The 23,580-nt window shown below is 34.1% G+C and overlaps 4 protein-coding genes across 5 annotated transcripts in view; 2 read left to right on the top strand and 2 right to left on the bottom strand.

Annotated features, from left to right (window-relative positions):
* Positions 1–3,686, top strand: part of LOC107481358 (uncharacterized) — a 4,844-nt gene extending 1,158 nt beyond the window's left edge. Inside the window, exons 4-8 of one of the 2 annotated variants that reach the window (XR_008006829.1) lie at positions 319–483; positions 716–769; positions 1,405–1,551; positions 2,977–3,419; positions 3,593–3,686. Coding sequence is in view for 1 of the 2 variants with exons in the window: in XM_021139142.2 (XP_020994801.1) it covers positions 319–483; positions 716–769; positions 1,405–1,551; positions 2,977–3,354 (744 nt within the window). In the remaining variant the exon portion in view is untranslated. Of the gene's footprint in view, positions 1–318; positions 484–715; positions 770–1,404; positions 1,552–2,976 lie in introns of both variants that reach the window. The other variant, XM_021139142.2, reaches the window with a different exon arrangement.
* Positions 3,687–5,853: 2,167 nt separating this feature from the next.
* LOC107481359 (pentatricopeptide repeat-containing protein At1g60770) lies at positions 5,854–8,330 on the bottom strand. The gene is made up of 2 exons (XM_016101643.3): positions 8,001–8,330; positions 5,854–7,282 (listed from the first exon to the last, which is right to left on the bottom strand). The coding sequence occupies exons 1-2, from the start codon at positions 8,226–8,228 to the stop codon at positions 6,038–6,040; spliced, it is 1,473 nt and encodes a 490-aa protein (XP_015957129.1). The 5' UTR covers positions 8,229–8,330; the 3' UTR covers positions 5,854–6,037.
* Positions 8,331–10,718: 2,388 nt separating this feature from the next.
* LOC107481141 (tryptophan aminotransferase-related protein 1-like) lies at positions 10,719–12,621 on the top strand. The gene is made up of 5 exons (XM_016101355.3): positions 10,719–10,862; positions 10,972–11,275; positions 11,357–11,619; positions 11,735–12,036; positions 12,144–12,621. The coding sequence occupies exons 1-5, from the start codon at positions 10,741–10,743 to the stop codon at positions 12,335–12,337; spliced, it is 1,185 nt and encodes a 394-aa protein (XP_015956841.1). The 5' UTR covers positions 10,719–10,740; the 3' UTR covers positions 12,338–12,621.
* A 54-nt stretch (positions 12,622–12,675) lies between these two features.
* LOC107481360 (AP-1 complex subunit mu-2) lies at positions 12,676–16,775 on the bottom strand. Its single transcript, XM_016101644.3, has 11 exons — positions 16,316–16,775; positions 15,871–16,017; positions 15,692–15,754; positions 15,398–15,574; positions 15,194–15,297; positions 14,693–14,800; positions 14,464–14,560; positions 14,264–14,361; positions 13,945–14,086; positions 13,736–13,858; positions 12,676–13,207 (listed from the first exon to the last, which is right to left on the bottom strand). The coding sequence occupies exons 1-11, from the start codon at positions 16,442–16,444 to the stop codon at positions 13,109–13,111; spliced, it is 1,287 nt and encodes a 428-aa protein (XP_015957130.1). The 5' UTR covers positions 16,445–16,775; the 3' UTR covers positions 12,676–13,108.
* Positions 16,776–23,580: the final 6,805 nt, after the last annotated feature.

Below are 23,580 nucleotides of genomic sequence, written 5' to 3'. Positions count from 1 at the left end.
CCTATTTATAGCGATCACAGAATTCCATGGTTCCTCAGGTTTGTTTCACCCTGCAGCTCCGAACTCCAAAGCAATAAGAGGCTCTTATTATTTAACTTTTACAAAATCCTAACCTTGTGAGATATAATAAACTTATTTTATATTGTTATATTTAATTAAATAGTTATATTTAGTAATAATAAATAAATATTTGTGTATGTAAATTGATGAAATTAATAATAAATTCAGGTTATTAATTATGGATTATTGATGAAAATGAAGTTATTACAAATTACAAATAAAAATATATAGTTAATAATATTTGACATACATACACAGCATGCAGTAGGGTATGTGAGTGGAGATGAATACTATGGAGCAAAAGCAAGCATAAATGTGTGGGCACCTCTTGTAGAAAACCAATATGAATTCAGCTTATCTCAAATTTGGGTCATTTCTGGTTCTTTTGGGGATGATCTTAACACTATTGAAGCTGGTTGGCAGGCATGCACTCTTCAATTTCTTCAATTCAATTAGTTACTTTATTATAATATTTAAAAGTTAAGTATACTTATTATTTCTTAAAATGCATGCTTCCTCTATATATATTTGGTTAGTACTCACAAGGTAAGGTAGCTAGCATATGCAACTACTATACACCTACCTCTCATTTTCATTCATGTGTTGAATTTTGTAACTTATTCTATTATGTTAATTTCAAGTAAATTTCATGCAGGTCAGCCCTGAGCTCTATGGGGACAGCTTTCCAAGATTCTTTACTTATTGGACGGTATGTATATATGTAATGTATGTAATGATTAAGTTAAAATGTTAAATGAAGCAATAATCACATATTAAATGGGGTGTGAAACTACATATACCATGTGCTATATATACTTTTGTATTCTTATATTTTATATATTTAAAACCATCTTGGGTTGGGTTGGGTGAGTGATCATTAGTCTTTAGTTTGTCGGATTAGAAAATACCGTGAACAATTAAAAATCAGTTTTGTTAGGTAGATAATAACTTTTATAAACAATGTGAACAATAGGTTCTAGAATTGACCCAATAAAATAAAAAAACACTTCACCTCCAAATTATCTCATAAACCTTAATATTAGAATAATCATTTGTCTACCTAGTAAATTGAACATTCAACCATTGTTAATTGTGCTTAAGTAAATCGAATCAAAAGAAATAATCTTTTAATTAAAAATAATGAACATAATCATCTGCATACCTATTGAATTGAACATCTGACATATTTATTGTTCACATTGTTTAGTATTCTTATTATTTATCTATACTTTTCCCTAAAAAATATATATTTGCTTGAAGGGTAAGATAGATAGGAAAAGTGAGAATAATAATGATTCATATTTGTATTTATTGTTGTTGTTTCATATATATCTCTTTCTGCAGACTGATGCATACCAAGCAACCGGGTGTTACAATTTGCTTTGCTCTGGCTTTGTTCAAGTTAACAATAAAATTGCAATTGGGGCCGCAATCTCTCCAACTTCTTCATATAACGGTGGACAATTTGATATTAGTTTACTCATTTGGAAGGTAATTAACTTCTCCTGGTTAATTACCGAATTTTTTTACCTTAGGAAAACAATAATACATTTTTTTAATGAAACGGCCGGGGTTAAAGTTTAAAATGAAGTAATACAGTAATTATATATATATATATATTAACTTTTATACTATTTTGTGCAAATTAATAGTTACTATAAAATTATCATAGTTTTAATAAGGCTTGGCTTATTCTTGTTCTTGGTTTACAGTATAGTCCTTTTGTGAGAGAATGAGTGCGTTAAAACAAGATCAGATTATGGGTCCAACCCATCTAAAGGATAAAAGAGATTTTGTTTTAATAATGAGACATGTCAGAAGAAGACTGATGAATGCATACCATTGGATTTGAATACTTTATTTATTTTTTTCAACTTCAACAAAATATGCAAATTCTATAGGCAAATCAGCCAAACTGAAAAGGATGGTCTATTATGAAAATCTCGCAATGTGTATTTGAAATTTGTTACATAACATTAGAAGCAAAGGCAGCATGATTAATATAAACTTTCAGTTGATAAATAGTTAAATATTTAAAGTAAATAGAAAAAATAAAGGAATAAATTGTAGTGCATAAATTATTCTAGTTACTCTATGTGCACCACTTTACTCTCTTTATTACTACTTTGGAACATTTCATGAAATCATTCGGTGAATTCGAATAATGTCCTGCAAACTCTTATGATTTTTTGTTTACTTCTTTGAAAGATTCTCTTTCTTTTTCAAATTAAAGAGCTTATACTTCTGAGCTCCTCACCGTTTTTGCTTCTCCCTCAATCCTCATCTAATATTATTTTAACAAAAAATTCCAATATTTTGGATATTTCATTCACCACCTTTAGTTTCTTGATATCTTTTTGACCCATTTCACTTCTTCTCATGCTAGCTAACATGTGCCACTTAATCATTATGTCTTCGATTTGAGTAGCTTTGCTTTGCCACAAAAACAAATAAAGTGTGCCGTTGTAGAGGAGTTGTTTTTCTTTTTTTAATTATATATTATTTTCTTAGTAAACAAAACTACTATTTTTATTTACTACTTAAATGATTACCTTTAAAAATAAATAAATATGATTAAATGACAATATAGTAGTTAATAGTTAGAGCATGTGCTGCTAGTTTCAATTTCATTTTGTTCATTCAATACTTAGTCTTAATTCAATTAGAATTTTATATTATTTTTAATTATTTCATCAACATAATTATATAAACTACAAATTTTATTGATTTTTTATTAAAGTGATACCGATTTTATTTCATCAATTAATTCTAATGCAGATTTCAATTCTAAATCAATTCATTTATTGAAAGTATCAAAAGTGATACTCTAAAAATCCTCCTTTTAAAAATGTTCTTAGTTTATCAAAATCAAATTTTATTTATTTATTTGTTTATTTAAAAATTTGATTATGACAGGATCCAAAGCATGGGAATTGGTGGCTTGAATTTGGGTCAGGGGTGTTAGTAGGGTACTGGCCATCATTCTTGTTCTCACACTTAGGGGACCATGCAAGCATGGTTCAATTTGGGGGTGAAGTTGTAAATTCAAGGTCTTCAGGGTCTCACACAAGCACCCAAATGGGAAGTGGACATTTTGCTGAGGAGGGGTTTGCAAAAGCTTCATACTTTAGGAATTTGCAAGTTGTGGATTGGGATAACAATTTGATTCCATTGAACAATCTCAAGGTTTTAGCAGATCACCCAAATTGCTATGATATACAAGGAGGCATTAATAATGTTTGGGGGAATTACTTTTACTATGGTGGTCCTGGAAGAAACATCAAGTGTCCCTAAGGGAATTAATTAATTAATTAATTAATTAATCATATAGAAGAATTATATATAGATATTAGATAGAGGTGAATCTTTTCTTCTTTTCCTTTTAATTTCTTTTTTTTTTCAATTTTGGGATAGTACCCATTTTCCTCTCAAGTTCTTTTAGTTAGTGATCTTGGGTAATTTATTTTTATATGTTTAAATTAAAGTTCTAAATTGTTGATTCCTTTCTTTTCTTTTCTCTTTTTACTAACAGGTCATCCATTGATCACATATTGCTTTCTGGAAATTTTTGTAAATCTTGGAAGGAAAAAGAGTAAATATACTATATGATTCTTGGTATCCCTCCCAAAAATATTGGACTATTTAATTTTTCATATATGCTTTAATTTCCTCATTTCCTCTATTATTGTTCTTTGTTAATCAGTTTTGAACTTAAAAAGAAGAATGCCAGATGAAAATAAAGGTTTAACATTTAATTAATTAATTAGTCTTTTTATATTCTTAAATGAGAGACAATACAAGACAAAACTTACATGGAAAAATAGAGTTAAAGTTTTAATTCTTGTTATGATATATATGTTTTTTGTTCATGAATTGATTGAAGAGTTGTAAGTGACCACATATGCAGCAGCATGCGTTGCAATTCCGATCTTTATCATGATTGTAAAACGTCCAAAATCCTTAAAGTAATCAAATTCAGCAAAATCATAGCTTTTAATAATAACAAGTATGCGCACATTGTGTCCAACTTGATAGTATTTACCTGCGTTGATTACCCAGCTATCTTTTCCTTAAAGACTACGTTACTGCCACCCATCATTTAAGCAATTAATGTATTATGTATATCTTATCATTCTTGTCATCAATCCATGCATGATAAGATGCTACACATAAACAATAATATTGTCCCGTTAATTGCAATATGTCTGTAGTGTAGTTATAAATTAATGTATGGCATATATGAACGTATAATGAATATAATAATAAATAGTAATGTTAGGAAGACAAAAAAATACACTAGAATCTGTCTTATATAGTATTTATTAATTGTTAAATAACAAGTAATGAATGCTAAATAAGTGAAACAATTACTAAATGTTAAATAAGGCAAGTTCTGGTAGTTGTTGGCTAATTTTTTTTTGTTACCAAACATTTCCGATAAATAAGGTGAAGAGAGAATTGACTTTGAAGGCAATTATAATTTGTGACAGATGAATGAGGCGCTGCTCATTTAGGCTTTCGCATTCAGATTCAGTGAGTGCTATACATATGTATCTCTCACTTGGACCACAAGCCAATGCATAGGAAAGGGGTTTAGTACTGAAAAAATATCAAGTGTTTTTTCTGTTTGAAGAACAGAGGCATATATATTATATACACAACATTATTATATTTTGGTTTTATGCTTTTTCTTTAATGTGATGTAATTTACTTTTTTTTTTTTTACAATGCAGAACTGTTTAGAACTTAGGATCACACACACCTGGATGCTGTTTCTCGTTTGTCTCATGTATGGTTTGGTTTTACTCTTACCAACAAAAAAAGTCTCCATCTTTTTAACCAGAAGTTTCCATATAATGTAATTTATTAGATTTAAAAATTTGAAATTGATTTTAGGGTTATAAAAGTTGAAGGTTTTATGGGGAAGCAGATTGTTGTATATAATTATGTTCATGTACTAATGGCGAAAGTTGATAATACCTGTTAGCATAAACTATGAGTTCTACTGGGAGTATTGTAAGTAATTAACAAAAAGGGTTAAAAATTGAAGAATACTCATCGTAGTGAAATCTTGATGGTTGAAAATAACAGCGGAGAGGCTGAAGTAAAGATGTCACAATTAACAGATGTTTAAAAACCAATCTTATCCTAATGGATAAAACTGCCACAAACGTAGGATATGTTATTTGATTCTCAAGTTGTAGTAAGAATCTGGGGGTTTGTCCTTGAAGAGCAAGTAATAGAAAAAACGTGGGTAAACTTCGGTAACTATCAAAAATGCTTTTTCAGCTCAAGAATTTGTTTTTCTAGAAATAAGAGTAGCAGCAAATAGTTTAAGGGAGACTTCCACTAAACACCACAAATCACACTAAAGCAAATAGTTTCCAGCTTGGTGTTTTTTCAATTTATTGTTGTTTCCAGCTCTGTTATTCATTTCCTCTTTTATAGCATTTTGTTATTTCTTTATTTTAATTCCACGTTTAAGATTGTTTAATTAAATTTTGGCCATCAATTCATGTTAAATTTCTGTTTATATCAATTTATTGCTAATAATACAAGAATTTCATGTTCCACTACTTGCAAAGTTAATTTCAACATTAAAGCCGATAAGTCCCGGGTTGAACTCATTTTTTTAGAGTCAAATCTGCTTTCCGAATTAACATCTTAGATACAAGCTTGATCGGCACTTGTGTCGAAGTCGAATAAAAATCAAGCAAAACAATACCCAAACACAAATGTTTGATCGTTGCCAAACCGTAGTTCCCTTCGGGAATTGTTTGGTACCAAATAGCATTACCGAATCCAAAATCCATCTAATCCATTTCCCCATATTCAATGGTCGAAAAAATGTGTCACCTCAAAAGGTTTGAATTTAATTGACATACCAGATATTATTACCAAAGCCAAAATGTGTGCAACGTTCACGGCTTCATTGATTTTACAGCAATCAAAACTTGAAGGATGAGACTATCACTATTCACTCCACTGAGATAGCCTCAAGCAACTTCTTGGTTTCTTCACTCACATCCACTTTCTCCATCTTCAATCGTCGTCGCATAGCAGCACTGGTCCTACCAGCAGCCGTATAAGTTCTAATTAAGGATTCAAATACCTCTGCACCGGGAGATTCCACAGATTTCTTCAAGATCTCTACAAATTCTTCTGCACCATCAACATTTTTCTCTTGCTCAAAATGCTTCATCATAACACTAATGGTCTCCGATGATGGAACCCACTTCTCGCCATTTCCTCTACCAATTGATACTGCATTGTCTAGACAATCCACAGCCAACTTAAATTCTCCTTTTCGAAGATGGTAATCAAGAAAGATCTCCCAGGTCTTAGCATTAGGCTTGGCACCCCTCCTCCGAGCACGTTCCTTGATCTCTTTGGCCTTCTCCAGCATATCTAGTTTTGTGTATGCTCCAATCAGAGCATTTGCAATTCGGATATCAAACTTAGGACATCCAGATTCCCACTCCCGGAAACATTTTTCTGCTCCGGGAAGATCTTTCAAATTAACCAGCACTTGAATCATGTTCAGATAACTTATGTTTGCGGTTTTAGGAAATGCCAGCCTAAGAGAACGCCAAACCCTGTAAACCTCTAATAAGTTACCTGTTCTCCCGTACAATGTGATTAGAAACTGGTATGCAGAGAGATCTTTGCGAGCATTTCTCTTTTCCAATTCTTTGAGTGCTACTTCTGCCTTCTCAAACAAGCTAGCATCGACATAGATTGATGCTAAGTTGCTATATGTCGTCCAATCTCCAGTGACTTGATCATCCCTCTTCATCTCATCCATAACCCTTTCAACACCAGAAATATCATTAACAGCAGCAAGAGCTCTCATCCAGACATTATACGAGTATGTGTCCAGCATTATACTGCTAGCTTTCATTTCTTCTATGATGGAGGGAATCTTCTCTGACCGCTCTACTTTAGTATACAGAGTCATAAGGCTATTGTAAGACATGGAACTTAAAGGAAGCTTGAGAATCTTCATCTTTTCCATCAGACCTTCTGCTTTTTCAGTCATCAATTCCTTACAGTAACAGTTGAGAAGGGCTCCATAACATAGATGATTTTTTGCTGTTTCAGGGAGATTAACAAAATAATTCTCAGCAGCAGCAATGCCTTGAGCTTTAGCAAGCAAATCAAGATGTATAGCATGGTCGCTGACTGTCTTGTTCATATTCCTCTTAGCCATGGTTTGTGAGAGCTGTAACATTGGAGAAAAAGACACATTTTTCCATAAATAATTTAAGTAAAAGAACCTACAGTCTGCCAACTATGATTTCTAGATTTAATTCTAGCTTAGTGTCACACCGTACCAGCAGCATACATACCCAGCAACAACATAACATAAAATTCAACACCTAATTACTCAATTTGAAACGGAAATAGCATACCAAACCTTTTTCCATTAAGACTAGGCAGGGTCAGTCATATATGGATTTTGTGATGCCACAGTGTTCTTTCATAAATTATATTCATATTCAAATCATTTCCGTCCAAACCTCTTATAGTATAAATCTAGCTACTGAACCACCACTACCCTTATCTGATTCAGTCTCCTTACTAGGGCCTACATAATCTCAAATTCCTTCAGGTTATGAACGAAAACCACTCCTCTGCATATATGATTTTGTATTATCACTAGTTCACTGCCACTCTTTTGATGAACTGTTCCACAACCAACAAAACTAGGTTTGATGCATCCACATTCATAAATCACATAAATCCATAGCTTCTAAACAATCACATCAACATCAGCACTATAATCTCTCAGAAATGAAACTCAAACTAACACTAGATCAAAACACAGTTAAGATTATATCAATTTGACCACTATATCATGTTCTCTTTCTAAAAATTACGAATTCAAAAATGACGTAGAAACAAGTAACCGATAAAATATAATAAAAAAACAAGAAAACCTTGAGAGCAGGGGAATAGAGATGGCGTTGGCGAAGCTTCTTGAGTGTGTCGCCGACCTCCCATTTGTAAACGCGCTTTCCGCACTTGAAGAATTGGTTCAGCTGCTGCCGCACGTTGAGTTCAGAGGAACCTTCCCTGAAGAGCTTCAAGTAAAGCGCTTCGTCCAAGTACTTCTTCGAACGCTTCAGAACGCTCTTGGTGCGCCCGTAACGCTGCATCACCGACATTCTCGAATTGACGTTGCTGCTCCTGCTTCTGATCTTCACATTCCAAGGAAGGAAGGAAGCAAACCCCAAAACCCTAGTTCTTCGGAGGAGAGAGAGGGATCTGCTCAGGCTAAACAATTGGGCTCAAGTAAAGTTTGGCCTCGAGGCCCAATTTCTGTTACTTTATGGGCTTTTTGGGCTCCGGCCTGTATGCTTACCAAAAAAAGGTTATTACGTCACCCAAAAAAAAAGGTTATTACCAAGTATGTAATCAAATTATTCAAATAAGTGGTGGAAGCATGTGATGTAGTGATAAAGTTGTTTGCCTCAAAAACAATCACACTGGGTTCGAATTCTAGTAGTTACTAAGTTGGTGTGTGTGAATGTGTTTGTACTTTGTATGACAAAATAAAAAAAAATATTTGATAACAAAATAAAAATAACTAAAAACAGGTAAAATTTATTTTATTTAATATTTATTAATTATTACAATAATAATAAATATTAAATAAAATAAATTTTGATTTTTTCTAAATAAAATAAATTTTGATTATTTTTCCTCTCTGGCATTACCAAAATAAAAATAATTCAAATCAATATGCCAAACTAATTAACATATAGAAGTTTATTAATTCCTTAAATCAATTAAGGACAATAGTAACATCGCCCAATCCTTCACGATTTGCTTTGTTCATATAACCAAATCTATTATCTATAACCTATTTCATAAGAGTTCTATTTTAAGAGTTCAAATCAATATGCCAAACTAATTAATATATGGAAGTTTATAAATTCAATAAATCAATTAAGGACAATAGTAACATCACCGAATCCTTCATGATATGCTTTGTTCATATAACCGAATCATTTATCTATAACCTATTTCCATAGAGTTTTATTTTAACGGTTATCTAAAATATTTTATATAATCATTTAATTATATTCATTTTTTAGATAATTATTCAACACACAATGTAAAAANTAATAATTAATAAATATTAAGTAAGATCAATTTAGATTATTTTGATTGATATTTTTTGTCTCAAATATTATTGTAAAATTAAATTCATTTCCCTAAAACCTGTTACCAAATCTAGTCAATTAAAATGCATACATTTATAGAAGAAATTTCATTTAATTATCAGTTTTGCTGTATATGCAATGCTTTTTGCCATGACTTGTCTAGATTCATCACCAAACCTTAAATATGATATACATTAATAAATAAATTTGTATCTTGAATAATATATAGCTAAGTTACAACTTTTAATTTGGTCAAAATTAAATAAGTTAGCTTAATTTAAAATTTTGTACTTAGTCAAAGAACAACTTAATCATGTGGTGAAAATAAATTATGCATGATGATAAAGTTAATTTAACAAAACTGTATAAGATGACAAGTTGATAAAATGATTGAATAAGTCGTAATCTATATGTTTTTCATATTACTATTTTTGGCAAATTATATGTAAGTAGTTAAAATATTTGTTAATATATACTATGTTTTGCATAAAATTAGTGATTGAAAATTAAAAAAAAATTGTAAAACTTTTTATATTGTAGTTTCTTTGTATGAATTTTCATAATATGTAAAAGAGTCATAGATTTCTCTATGTATATTGAGAGATTATAATCTTTACCATTTAGTCATACTATTTTCATTATTATCTAAACTATTTGGTTCAATTTCATTAATTTCTTGTCTATAAATTTTAGTTGTTTTATTCTATTTAATTAACTTGGATATCCAATATAGAGTAATGTATTATTAACAAAGGGTATTCAAATTCAAACCATCTAAATTAAATCGCTCATCCAATCTAATTCAAATAAAAAAAATTGATTAAAATCTTATTAATTTAAATTTGATTGGATTTTATTTTTGATAAATTGCATAGATTGAATTAAATTTTGGATCTACTTTTTAAAATTAATTCGATCCAATCCAATATAAATCGCACAATATAATAATATTTATTTTATTATATTTAAAATTTCTTTTATAATATATTTAATTTGTTATACATTTTATCTTATTATTATTATTATTATTATTATTATTATTTAATAAACATTTTATAAATTTAAAATGAGATTTGATGTTAAGACTTTGTTAGTTTTATAGTTTATTTAATTTACAAAAATATAAATTTAATTCAAATCATTTAAAATTGAATTAAATTGTCTAAAAAAATCATTTAATCTAAACTGTATCGCAAATAAAATTAGAATTTGAATTAGATAAATTTTTTACATAAAACCGATTTAAACCGCATCGCGAACATCCAGCGGCTAACCATTTTGAGTTTTGGCTTATCTTGTAGCCAGTACACGTTGTCTTGGCCTCATGGATAAAATATGTAACCTGATTTTTTTTTTCCCCTTATTTTTCAAGAACGTTACCAAGATTCCAAACATATATATATGTAAGCAAATCACAGACATAATGAACGAGTGAGGCTGCCATTATTATTGTAACAAGGGAAATAAATAAACGATAAGCACATTCCAACTAACACAAGTAGTATTCAGTATGGTTACTCTACAAGGCGAGGCTTCTGATCCTGCAAACCAAAATCGGTTGCCTTATTCCAATGTTACAATCACAAACCCTCTCATCACAGACTCATCCAACCTTATTCTTCGCCTTGAAATGTTAGATTCTTGCATTTTTCTTTGATAGATAGCCTTGTGTGTATGTGTGTTTCATTAGAATTTTCGAGAACATGTTTTAATTATGTGATGTACTATTGTGAATTAACAGGGGTGACCCAAAATTGTTGGTACCGTATTGGAAGATGATGAGTGACAAGTGCAGCGTGGTGATTGAAGGGTGGAAGTTCATGAGCCATGAGAGTGACGCCAGCAATGTGTGCCAATACATGTTACCGGAACTGGGAGACGCCATTAAAAGGATACACAGTTTGGTTCATAACGCTGCCATTCAAGATAAGCACATCATCGTGGGAACCGGTTCCACCCAGCTTTTCCATGCTGCATGGTTTGCCCTCTCCTCTTCGGATTCCGTTCGCCCCATTAACATCGTTAGCGCTGCTCCCTTCTATTCGGTGAGCTCTTGTTCACTAATAATCTCTTGTACCCCAAAACGCTTCTCCATCAACTTAGTTTTATGGTTAATGAATTTGCAGCTTTACCTTGATGGGGTTAAAGCGCTGCGTTCAGGGCTGTACCAATGGGCAGGTGATGCTGCCACGTACGATAAAGATGAACCATATATTGAGATGGTGACCTCACAGAACAACCCTGTTGTGAGGTCTGCGTCTCAAGGGAAGCTGATTCACGATTTGGCATATTATTGGCCCCAATACACTCCCATTACTCACCATGCTGATCATGATCTTATGCTCTTCACATTCTCCAAATGCACTGGCCATGCTGGTTCACGTATTGGGTCAGCACTCGGCAGCACCACCTTTTCATTATAAAGTCTAAACGATTGTATGTGTTTGTTTATATGCCTACATTAATAATTGATTTTCTTTTTTCTTTTTTGGGGGGCTCTGAAGGTGGGCTATTGTGAAGGACATTCAAGTGGCCAAGAAGATGGTACACTTCATTCAAGTAAGCACCACTGGTGTGTCAAAAGAATCTCAAATTCGAGCAGCTAAGATACTAGGAGTGGTATGTGATAGTTACCAAAGTTTGGGACCCAAAGGATCTGAACACTTCTTTGATTATGGTAAACGCCTCCTGAGGGAAAGGTGGGATAGAATGAGGCAAGTAATTGGGCAATGTGAAGTGTTCACTGTGGCCAAACCCTCTAGTGCCTACTGTAACTTCACTAAGGAATCATTTGAAACAAACTCTGGTACGTTCTTCACTGCTTAGAGCTTTTCTCCTTTTCCCTATTCAATTACTTATTAGTGCTTATACAATGATTATAATGTAAATATATTTGCTTTCCAATTCCTACAGCCTTTGCGTGGGTGAAATGCGAGGGAGGCATAGAAGATTGTGGAACATATCTGAAGAACTTGGGAATACTTGCGAGACCAGGGAGGCTATTCGGTGTCGGTCCGGAGTTTGCTAGGATTAGCATGTTGAGTACGAACGATGAGTTCGATGAGCTGTTGACTAGGTTGTTAAATGCTAGAAGGGAATATAATTAGATGAGTGGAAATGGTGGTTAATAAGATTTTAAAACATGGGCATGGATCCAGTAATAAAGAATAAGATCATGTTTATATCTTTATCATTGTCTGCGAATGTAATACCCCTTTCAATAAAGTGGACATGAAAATAGACATTGTCTTGTTACTGTTAATTTTGAGCATTTAAGGATCCAAATCCAAAGGAAATACAAACGCAACAGAGTACAGACATTCAATAATTGATGCTGAGCACACTTTGACGGAGCTCTACACGAATAGGACTCGAATCAAAATGCAACGCCGTCTTTTGATCCGAAAAAAAATTTTAATCAATAAAAAATTGTACACCCACGGGCTGGCCAATCATTTTCCTTTCTGTAACTGGTCTCTATAAGTCATTTACTTGGTGGTAATACAAAATCCGGCCAAAATAACCCCTCAAAAATGTAAACCAAATTACAATTTGATGACAGAAAAAAAAAATTGGAAAGATTGTGAATACAGAGATGCAAATTTAAAAAAAAAAAATTCTCAATCGAAAATGGGTTGACCAAAAGACTATTCTGGCTTAACCCTTGGGAATTCATGATTTTCAGTTGACAAGAACTTACTAGACAATGAGCAACTTATATGCTGCCAGAACAGCTATCATCAACAGAAAGATGGTTCACCAAATAAATTCTAATTACTCTTAATACTCTTTTCCTCAATCCACCAGTTTGAAGCCATTAATCATTGAATGATACAATTATTTGGTGAATTTCAAACACCAAATGGGGAAACCGGATCTCATATAAGCCTCAATTCATACTCGCCCGCCATTGTTATGTATCTCACCCATGGAAGAGCCTGGTACCCGCTTTTCTCAATTATCTTCAAATATCTTACCTACAAACCAAAATATTTACATGTCAATTACTTCCTCGACCAAAATAATCAAAGCTTCAGTTAACTTTAAAAGAACATAAATGAAAAAAGAAAAGATGTCAAAAACAGATGAAGCTGATGCTGATTTTACTTCTGGCAGACATAATCTAAAGCATTTCAAATAAACTCCAGCACAAAATCATTAAGAATGAAAAATGTATAAAATTGTATTAGTTTATGGTTCTGTTAAAAATCCTTACTTTCATTCCTAATTATTTACTAATCCAATATCATAGATGAACCCTTCTCATGACCTAAATATCAGCTCAATTATGAAAACAAAACAAATTATAATAAATTCATGCAGCTCACAAATCACCCCTCATGTCAGAATGAAACAAGAGAGATAAGTTCAAGCAGTAAACTAAAAGGGCAAATAGAGAGAACAGGTTCAAATATCCATCCCCCGATTCTAAAATAATGAAAACTGGTGTAACTAACTAATAAAAATCAGGATATAAGAAAAATCTTCTGGATATGTAGCATTACCTGTATCCCTGAAACAGTAAAGTATGGTATCTCAAATTTTACACGTATAGGAGCTTTTCGCTCAGGAGTTGCTTCCTCGTCTGTTATACTGGGAAGACGGAACTCTGCTCTTAACATGTACTCCTGAATGTATCAAACAACAGAACCAAATCCATTAATCACAATCCAATTAAGGTGCCAATTTAATGCCATTTCCAAGTGGTTTATACCTTGCCCCCAGGAAACGATCTTATTTTCCAAATTAATGCATCTTTTTCGGGTGCATAGGATGCAGATCCCATTGAGGTTCGAACATTTGGATTGGTTGCATCGGCAGGTACAGGCAGCTCAATCTCTACATTTGTGGCAGTGCTGAAAAAATTGGATTCTATGAGTGCTTGTGGAAGTAAAGAAATTTATCGTGATCTTAAATCTAGAGCAAAGTAGCAAATTATCTCATGTTACATAAATTTAAGATCAGTGGATCTCCCATCTTCTATCGAAAAAAAGAGAAGCAGGAGGAGTAAGACGATCAAATAATATCAGTACCTACGTTCCTTAAATTGACTCCTAGCTTTTACCATAATCTCAATCCGGCTTTTTGAATGCCTTTCAACTTGTGCTTCCACCCAAATTAAGGGTTTAACCTGAAACCAAGTATGTTAGCATCAACTGAGAGTTCAAAATTATTTCATGCATGTATGTCTACCCATCAAACATAAACTATTACATATTTAGAGAAGAAGAACCTGTGTACTGAGTCTATATGTCATCAAATCAAATGATCCATCAGGTGGTATAAAGGATATTGTCCGATCATTTTCAAATCGAGCCAAACGAACACACCTGCATCAAATGCCAGCATATCATTTTAAAAGAACCATAAGAAGATAGAAACATGTTTGCACAAAGTCTATAGAAATCTGCATCATAAAAGACTGATCAGTTTATATAGCTAAAAGAATTAAGAACACATACTGATGAAATTTGATATCTTCCAAGTCAATCGCTTTTCCCTTGGTTGCTCTACCTTGTGCCTCTAATAATACTCTATCATTTAAACCAAGTTTGCACTCCGGCATACCACTGTATTAAATAAGCAAAAAGTTGAGTTCTCAGATAAATATTCACGAAGAGGTATGGTTAGGTTAGGTATACAGAAACTTCAGTGTGTAAAGTCTCTCTTCGGAATCAATTGCAACTCTAAAAGTAGAATCCCATGAGTAAAGTTTTTGGATCAACATTAAAAATATCTACTGGCGTAAGGTTTAACACCTGCTCCTAAGAAAGCATTAAAAGTATTGTATGAATGAAGCAATCAAAGCATGGATAATTAGTAACAAAAGAAAACAACATATTCAAATTGTTAACTGATTCAACCATTTGCCTTTCTCAAATTGTGGCTAGGCCATATTGCTAACATATACCTACTTCACCAGTAACCAATCTTAATTAATATCTTCAGAGCCAAAAACAAACCTCAAATATGTTCTCATCTTCAGAGCCCCAACAACGTCAGATCTAATTATTTGTCCATTGCTATTGACAAGTATGTTAACACTCTCCACAACATCCAAGAAAACCTAAACAAATGAAAGAAATATAACAATAGTCATTGATGACTCGAATAAAAAAATTACAATTCAAAATGATCCACATATAATATAGCTTTCATAACGCAACCTCATTCTTCTTGTAGTTTATTCCTTCACTGCGCCAAGACACAGCATTTGTTACAGCCATGGGGGGTCTCTGCGTAACTTCCATTCTATAAGCATCCGTTTTGATAAATTCGCTAAGAATCTTTGCCTCGGTATATTGTGGGTAACCAAAGTCCATAATTTCATCAAGTAATTCGTACTGCCAAGGAAACAATAACTCAGCAGTGTTGCTTATCTTCTTTATAACAAACGAAAAACCTAAACAAAAGAATGCAATTGACAAATTACTGAATCCAAAGCTACACTGGCACTTTACCACAACAACAAAGTTATCCCTAAGAGACTCCTCTTCCAGTTCTTCAAAATAATGTTTAAACACCTGCCAGAGACACGGATGATCCAAATCAATCACTAGAGCTTAAACTACACAAAACTCAATTTCTAAATCATGGCAATCCAAAATATTCAAAATCATAACTACGCAGTGACACTCACATCAACTACACGATGCAGGAAGAAAAGAAGGCTAGCGGCATTGCAATTTTGCCTTGTTGCTGTCATGACGTAAACATTGCTATGTTGTACGAACATGTAGGTCACACCATTATCATACACAACTGGATCTTGAGACTGCGGATCCCCCTATACCACAATTTCCAAAAACAACAAATTAGGGGGCAAAAAACAAACTGAAAGCTGCAAATTCTCCATTACATCACCGCCTCAAGCAACATAAAACTTAGCCAAATCTTAACACTCAGATGAGCAACCGCATAACAGAAACAAACGAATAAATTCAAATTAAAAATTAATAACATTGGATTGTTGAAAAGAGGACCGATAAACAGGTCAAGATAATTGAGCTGCTACTTGTGAGCTAAATTTCTCGTTATGCAATTAGAAAGAGATAGTGATGAGAAGAAAGAGAAGGATCAAGTACCTCTTTCTCGATGAGCTTGGTGAAGAAGCGTTCGGCCTCGACGGCAGAGACGTCACCGCGGTAGTCGCGCCAAATGAGGACGCGGCCTTTGATGTCGAGCAGGAAGAGAGCAGAGGCTGCCCCTGCCATTTGTAGATCGGATCGGAATTAGGATCCGAATCAGAACCAGATCGGGATCTGGATCAGATCAAGAGTTCTGAAGAGGAGGAAGAATAAGCGCTTAGGGTTCAGCGAGGCATGTTTGGAAGCTGAACCATAGAGAGAAAGAGAGAGAGAGAGAGAGAGAGAGAGAGAGAGAGAGAGATGGAGAAATGATTCCTTGTGTCTTGTGTTTGTGTGCAGTTACAGGTTGGAGCTTCGTCTTCGGGTTGATGTCTGTCTCTGTTTCTTGCAATGGCTAGAGCTGAGGAACATGTTACCTTGGGTTGAAAATTGAAATGAATTGAAAGTGCTATAGCCTATACGCATGGACCCCAACGACGCCGTCTTGAGACTAAAACCAACTCATCAAACGAAAAATACAAAACGCCATGTCGTTTCCTTTATATGAGTAATATTTATTTATTTTTAATTTATTTGTAATTACTAATTAGTCCAAATAGATTGTCAAATTTTTTATATTTTTAATAATATGATTTGAAAATTTTAAAAAAAATTGAGGAAAATTCCTTTCGTGTTTTACTTGCATTCCAAGCTTCTCTAACTCTCTTGTGTCTTCATAGTTTATTGATTTTCTTTTTTACATTTTTAGATAGTAATTCACAGGTGAAAATTCAGATACAGTCGACTTTATGTGAAGTTGATAACTGAGAGTCGTTAGATAATTTGACTAATTTGATTAAATTTTCATCTAATGGCTCTTAATTATTAACTTCACGTGAAGTCGATTACTCCTGAGTAAGAGTCAAGCAGTGTCATAGTGATACACATATACTGATATCTGTATTGTTTTTTGTTTAGCTATCAACATGTTCATCTGTTTCTTGTCATATAAAATAATTTGCTTATACATGTAAACCATAATAAGATCAATAATTACAAGAGAAAGAGAGTGAGTTGTGTTGTGTTGTTCATCTTCCAGTAAAGACACCACTGAAGACTTGGCTGTTTCCACCAAGTGATGCTTCCCATTCTATGGAGTTCATCACTATCTGTGACAGTGCTCCAACCAAGTCCCTCATTTCAGGCCTTTCTACTGGATCTTCTTGCAAGCACCGACCTGCTATCTCTGCTACCTTCAACACGTATTCAATGGGATAGTTTCCTTCAAGGTTCTTATCTATCACATCTTCTAGACCATTCTCTGCCTCTGCATCTTGGAATATTTGATGTACCTGATGAAGAAAAAAAGCCTCACGCGTTTGAAATACTGCTAAATGATCATATCAACATACACTTACAAGTGAAATAAGTGATTTCATTTTGGTGCCTTCTTCGTTGTTGTCCCGAAACAGTGCACGTTTCCCTGTTATCAGTTCTGCTAGAACCACTCCAAATGCAAACACATCGGTTTTTGGGGTCACCTGAAGCTCCTTCACAGATCTTAAACAACAAGGTTGGTTAAAACTTGAAATTGTATGCAACAAGACCCTAGTTATGGTTGAAAAGCAATTAGGCATGGCATCAAGCTTACTCGGGTGGAAGGTATCCTGGTGTTCCAACAAGCCTTGTTGCTATGAAATTTTCATCATTGCTTCTGTCCACCAGCATTGCAAGTCCAAAATCTGCTACCTGAATATCATATCATATCATATCAAATATCACATGTAACGGAAACGGTGACAACTATGAAGCACACAGAATATTATTTCTTGTGATGAGTTGTAACCTTAGCTCTGAGCTTCTCATCTACAAGAATATTGCTAGTCTTTATGTCGCGATGCACATATCGAGCTTTTGTATGATCATGTATGTATTCAATACCTCTTGCTGCATCGAGTGCAATCTGAACCCTTGCATTCCAAGAAAGAGGTTGGTGCCCTGCTCCATTACCAATTTACCATGCTTTAGATTTCTTCACACAATGCTTAATTTCATGTTGTACTACTTAAGGTAGTATAGTATTCATAGTAGTTTTATAATAAGTACAATATGATCATATTATGTAATGCTGCCAAGTCTTCTGTTATATGGCATTTTCAAACAAGTCTCTTATGCTTTAATTATATCCCAACAAAGAGATCTTGGAGCCAAAATATACCTTGCTCTAATGGATCATGAATATGTTCACTGAGAGATCCATTTGAAACATACTCATACACCAAATAGAGGTGATCTTCTCCTCTGGCATATCCTAATAGCTCCACCTGCCACAGTTATTTACTTATTTATATATACATGTAACTAAAATTGGATGATTTTGCATGTCAAAGAACACTTGAGAGCTATTTGCTTACAATGTTGATATGATGGATCTTACACAAGGCCTTGAGTTCCGCATAGAATTCCTTAGTCTTATTAGACCTCATCTTTTTCACAGCAACCTCCTGCAAGGAAATTATAATTCTCCAAGTTAGCACATTGATTAATGTATTATTCTGGCCCATTGAAGAACTGAAGGTGGATTTGCATACCTTCTGCTCTAAGATTCCAAAATAAACACTCCCATATCCGCCAACTCCGATTTTTCGAGCTTCATCAAAGTTATTTGTAGCCTCTTCTATCTCCTCAAGACCATATATCACTGGCCTTTCTGATTCAATTTGCATTACATCTGCACCAATGTTTTAGTCTCCTTATTCGTGTTTGAATAATAAACCTTTTGTTTCCAAATGCACATGCTAAATTACCTCCCATATATTCTTTGTAAAGGATGGAGTTATGCAAGGTAATATTTCTGTTGACAAATGATCTTTTAGAGACAACTGTGGAATCATTTCTGGTGATTTGATGGACTCTCCTTCTCCAAAGAATTATGAGAATGGTGATAATGATAACTGAAAGTAACAGCACTCCCACGACGATACCAACTATCATTGGCCAGTTCCGTTTCGTTTCTGCCAAAGAAAGACCAAGTGGCAAAACTAGTTGAATTAGCCATTTTAGCTATGAGAAGCATTATCAGATGAGGTGGAAATAGATCAATAACAAAAGACTTGTCATTCATATTTCAAATTAGGAGGAGACAAAAAAATGTAAAAACTATTGTAACATCCGACCATGGCGCCTATAACGGCTGCAACTCCTTATTCTAGATGCAGTTCCAACAAGCAATAAGAAAATAAAGCTACTTCTTTGCTAACAACTGAAGTGTAAAACATTTATAAATATAACTCAGTGCACAATTTAACAAAAGTAATCATGGACCTAGCTAGGAGTTGAGTTTGATCTGAGACAACTTACTTTCTGTGGGTTGTGGAGGAACCCCATGAACCCCATTCAATTCCAAAGGAACAAAGAGCACCCAACCAATATCTATGAAACCAGGTTTCTGAGCTAGAATCTTGTTCATTCTCAGGAAGGCAGGCAGGGTAGCATTAAGCAAAAGGGAAATTGTTTCTGGTGTATCATTCTGCTGCACTGTATATGTGACAACCCTTTGACCCTCATCCTCGGAACACCCACATGGAATGTCTATTTCTAGATCTTCGCCTGGAATTAAACTTTGGGTGATCAGCATGGCTTGTCCACTGTAAACAGAAGCTGATATGTCCACAAAGATGTCACCATGCTTCACATTTTTGTAGGTTGTATGATAGAAATACCCGCTGAGGTTTTGTGTGTTCTTGCAAGAACAAGGAACTGTTATGAGGTAATCTTGCCTTGTTCCATACTTAATAGGCTTGATTTGTGAAGAGTTAACAGAGTAATAAAATGCAATTTCTTCAAGGCTGTAATCATCATGAGTTATGTGGTAGAGTGAGGCAGTGCATGTATTGGCAGCCTCTACAGAGCAACTTAGCGGGTCCATGTATGTTGTTTTCATTGAAACACGAAATGCAGAGACTCTGATAGAAGATGAAGTTGCCAAAAGAGAGAAGAGAAGACAAAGAAGATTATTGAGAGAAGAAGCCATGGTTGTTTAACTTTGTTTGTGATCATTGAGTGAAATCATTATGAACACAAACATCCTTAGGTTCCTAGAATGATGTAATCCGTGACCCTTTGTCTTATAGTTTTGAAATTTATTTCAAACTCAGCATTAGTCAGCGATAACAATAACGATTAGAATAGAGTAGAGTCAACCATTTTGTTATTCCAGAAGTGTGTAGATTTAGGATTAGGACTATGTCACCCTGGAATTTGCAAAGTACTGCTCGATGTTTACAATTCTAAGCCGGCATAGATAGTGCCAACAAGTGTCATGAACTCATGATACCATGGCCACAACGGCAGTTTTATTTTTACTTCTATCTTTTCCATGCAAGTTGCTTGATTCTTTTTCCATTAATTAGTGCCACCTGAATCTTGTGTTGTTAAATTGAAAATAAATATTTTATTTGATATGTATGTAAAATTGGCCATGCACTAATGAGGTTGGAATTCGACATGTAATGATCTAAGAAATCACGAAGACTTGTTGAATAATATGCTCAACAAAAGTGCCATACACATCTCGCAGAAGGTACAACTTATATACTCTGAAACTATAACTTGGATTTAGTTATTACAAGTTACAACTGGTGAGAAGTATCTGTAGTTATATTTAGTTATTAGAAGAAAATAATTTCTATTAGGGTTCTATTGTATTTTTCTTAATTATTAGAATTCTTTCTGTTTTTAGGATCAGAATAAAGGGTCGGAATTATTTCGCGAAGTACACTAAACATGCTAGTGCTACCTGACGCAAACGGATTTACAAACTAAAACCAAATATTCCTTCCACCTTTCTTTCCAGTTTCTCTTTATTTTTTATTGTACTTTTCCTTTTCAGTTTTTTATTTATGCATTTAACTTTTACTTTCAATTTCTCTTTACTTTCATCTTGTTCATTTTCATTTACGTCTTTCTCTTTTCTTTCTTTTACCTTTCCTTTTATTTTATTCAATTTCTTTTATATCTTTTCCTTCCTTTTATTTTAAATTTTTTATTGATATTATCTTTAGTTTGAGAAACACAAAAGAGGAGTAGATTTTACTCCAAAATAATAGATATCTTTTTTTTGAAAGAAATTCTCTTTGTATTAAACTCTACAATTCAAAATATCAAGATAGATCCAATTACATATTTCTAAGGGTGTCTCTTCCAGCCACATTACATTTGGCTTGGTAAGAGCTACTCTTGCTAAGTAATGGGCTGCTAAGTTCCCTTGTCTTCTTACATGTAAAATTTTATAATACCTGAATCTATTTAAAAGGGTTTTGCAATTGGAAATTATCACTCCAAAAGAACCTCCACATGGGTATTTAGATTTAAGGGCCTTCACCGTTTCTATATTGTCTCCTTCCAACTCAATATCAAAAAAACAGCATTGGGTTGCAAATTCCAGACCCAGATTACAAGCCATAGCCTCAGCTTCTCTAACTGAAAGAGATGAAGCAATCTCCAACGTGGCAGCTGCTGCAACTACCCTTTCACTATCTCTAATAACTACACCAACTCCTCCTCTTCCTCCATTATTAGTAGCTGCATCAACATTTAATTTAAACGTGTTTGGTGGAGGAGCACTCCAAAAGTCATCACTTTGGCTACCCGGTGGAGGTTCCTGAGACAACACAGATCTTTTTGCCATAAAATTTGCTTCGGTGAAACTTTTTTGGGCTCTCTCCAACAATACTTCTGGTGGGGATTGATCATTCTCGAACACCAATTTATTTCTCCCATGCCAGAGGCTATGGAGGCTGCACAAGAAAAGCCCTTTTTCTTCTCTCCCAATTTCCTTCAAGGTTACGTCAATCCAGTCCAATAGAGGAGTTTGTTCCCCGGATTCTGTTCTCAAAGTGAAGGGAGAGATAAACCAAAACCTCCTTGTCCAGTTGCAATCCTTGAAAATGTGAAATTTAGTTTCTTCTTTTTCAAAACATCTAGGACAAATTGAAATGCATCTGACTCCCCTTTTCTGTAAATTTGATTTTGTAGGTAGTGATCTATGCATGAGCCTCCACATGAAGTTCAAAGTTCTGGGTGGTATTCTCATCTTCCAAAGGTGCTTCCATCGCTGCTTCTCTTCGAGGGTTGGTACGCTACTGTGCCCTTGTTCCTGGCTGTGCTTCCTTATCAGGTGATAAGCTTTCTTCACTTCATATTCCCCAGTTCTGTTAAATTTCCAGTAAAAATTATCTTCTTGTTCTTAGATATGTAATGGTAGTGCTAGGATTTGATCTGCTTCAAAAGGTAGAAAATTGTTTGTGATTAATTCTTGGTTCCAAGTTCTGTTTTTCTGGTTGATAAGGTTGTCCACTGTGGCTTTCTGATCAAAACTTGCTCTGGGACTCCAAATTTTGTGCCCGTTTTGATTAGGAAGCCATGGATCTCCCCAAATTCTGGTGCTCCTCCCTGTTCCTATCCTCCAAAGTCCGCCTAATTCCAGCACCCATTTTATGCCCCATATGCTCCTCCAAGTATAACTGGGATTGTGTCCTTTGTTTGCATGAAGAAAACTTTTTCTTGCAAAGTATTTGGCTTTTAGTATTTTTGCTGTCAGTGAATCAGGTCTCTTCATTAATCTCCATCCTTGCTTGGCTAGCATGGCTTGGTTAAATGCTTCAAAACTTCTAAAGCCCAATCCTCCTTCTTCTTTTGCATTGCTAAGCTTGTTCCAACTTACCTAATGTATTTTTCTTTCCCCCTCCTTGCTGCCCCAGTAAAAATTGCTAATCATTCTCTCCAAATGGTTGCAAAGACTCTTAGGTAATTGGAAGCATCCCATGATGTAAGAAGGGAGAGATTGAACAACTAACTTGATGAGAATTTCTTTTCCCACTTTTGATAGAGTTTTCTCTTTCCAACCTTTTAGCTTCTTCCAAGTTTTCTCTTGAACAAACTCAAAAATCTGTTTCTTGGATCTACCGACCATAGTTGGTATTCCCAAGTATTTTGAGTGACTCTCCACTGCCTTTACATTCAGCCAATCTTTGATAAGCATCTGTCTGGTAGGAGGTACATTTCGGCTAAAGAAAATCTCCGACTTGTCCAAGTTAATTCTCTGTCCCGAAGCTAATTGGTAGTGTTTTAGAATCTCTATCAGTATTTGAATGCTCTGATCTATTGTTCTCAAAAAAAGGATATTATCATCCGCGAAAAAGAGATGGATAATTTCTGGTGCCTGTCTTGCAATCTTGTTCCCCTGTATAGCTTTGCTTTCTTGTGCTTTTCTTAGAAGACCG

The sequence above is a fragment of the Arachis duranensis genome, chromosome 3 (genome assembly GCF_000817695.3).
Source record: "Arachis duranensis cultivar V14167 chromosome 3, aradu.V14167.gnm2.J7QH, whole genome shotgun sequence".
NCBI lineage: Eukaryota > Viridiplantae > Streptophyta > Magnoliopsida > Fabales > Fabaceae > Arachis > Arachis duranensis.
Note: the sequence above shows the minus strand (reverse complement) of the source record. Positions and strands in the feature narration are given on the sequence as shown.

Bases quoted from the DNA above. Each gene is read 5' to 3' on its own strand.
- LOC107481141 (XM_016101355.3), top strand. From the start codon at position 10,741: ATGGTTACTCTACAAGGCGAGGCTTCTGATCCTGCAAACCAAAATCGG. The intron at 10,863-10,971 runs GTTAGATTCTTG...GTGAATTAACAG, and splicing joins CTTATTCTTCGCCTTGAAAT to GGGTGACCCAAAATTGTTGG. The intron at 11,620-11,734 runs GTCAGCACTCGG...GGGGCTCTGAAG, and splicing joins CATGCTGGTTCACGTATTGG to GTGGGCTATTGTGAAGGACA.
- LOC107481360 (XM_016101644.3), bottom strand. From the start codon at position 16,444: ATGGCAGGGGCAGCCTCTGCTCTCTTCCTGCTCGACATCAAAGGCCGC. The intron at 15,575-15,691 runs GTAAAGTGCCAG...TTTCCTTGGCAG, and splicing joins GGGATAACTTTGTTGTTGTG to TACGAATTACTTGATGAAAT. The intron at 13,859-13,944 runs GTATAAACCACT...TGATACATTCAG, and splicing joins GATCGTTTCCTGGGGGCAAG to GAGTACATGTTAAGAGCAGA.
- LOC107481359 (XM_016101643.3), bottom strand. From the start codon at position 8,228: ATGTCGGTGATGCAGCGTTACGGGCGCACCAAGAGCGTTCTGAAGCGT. The intron at 7,283-8,000 runs GTTTTCTTGTTT...CCAATGTTACAG, and splicing joins TCTATTCCCCTGCTCTCAAG to CTCTCACAAACCATGGCTAA.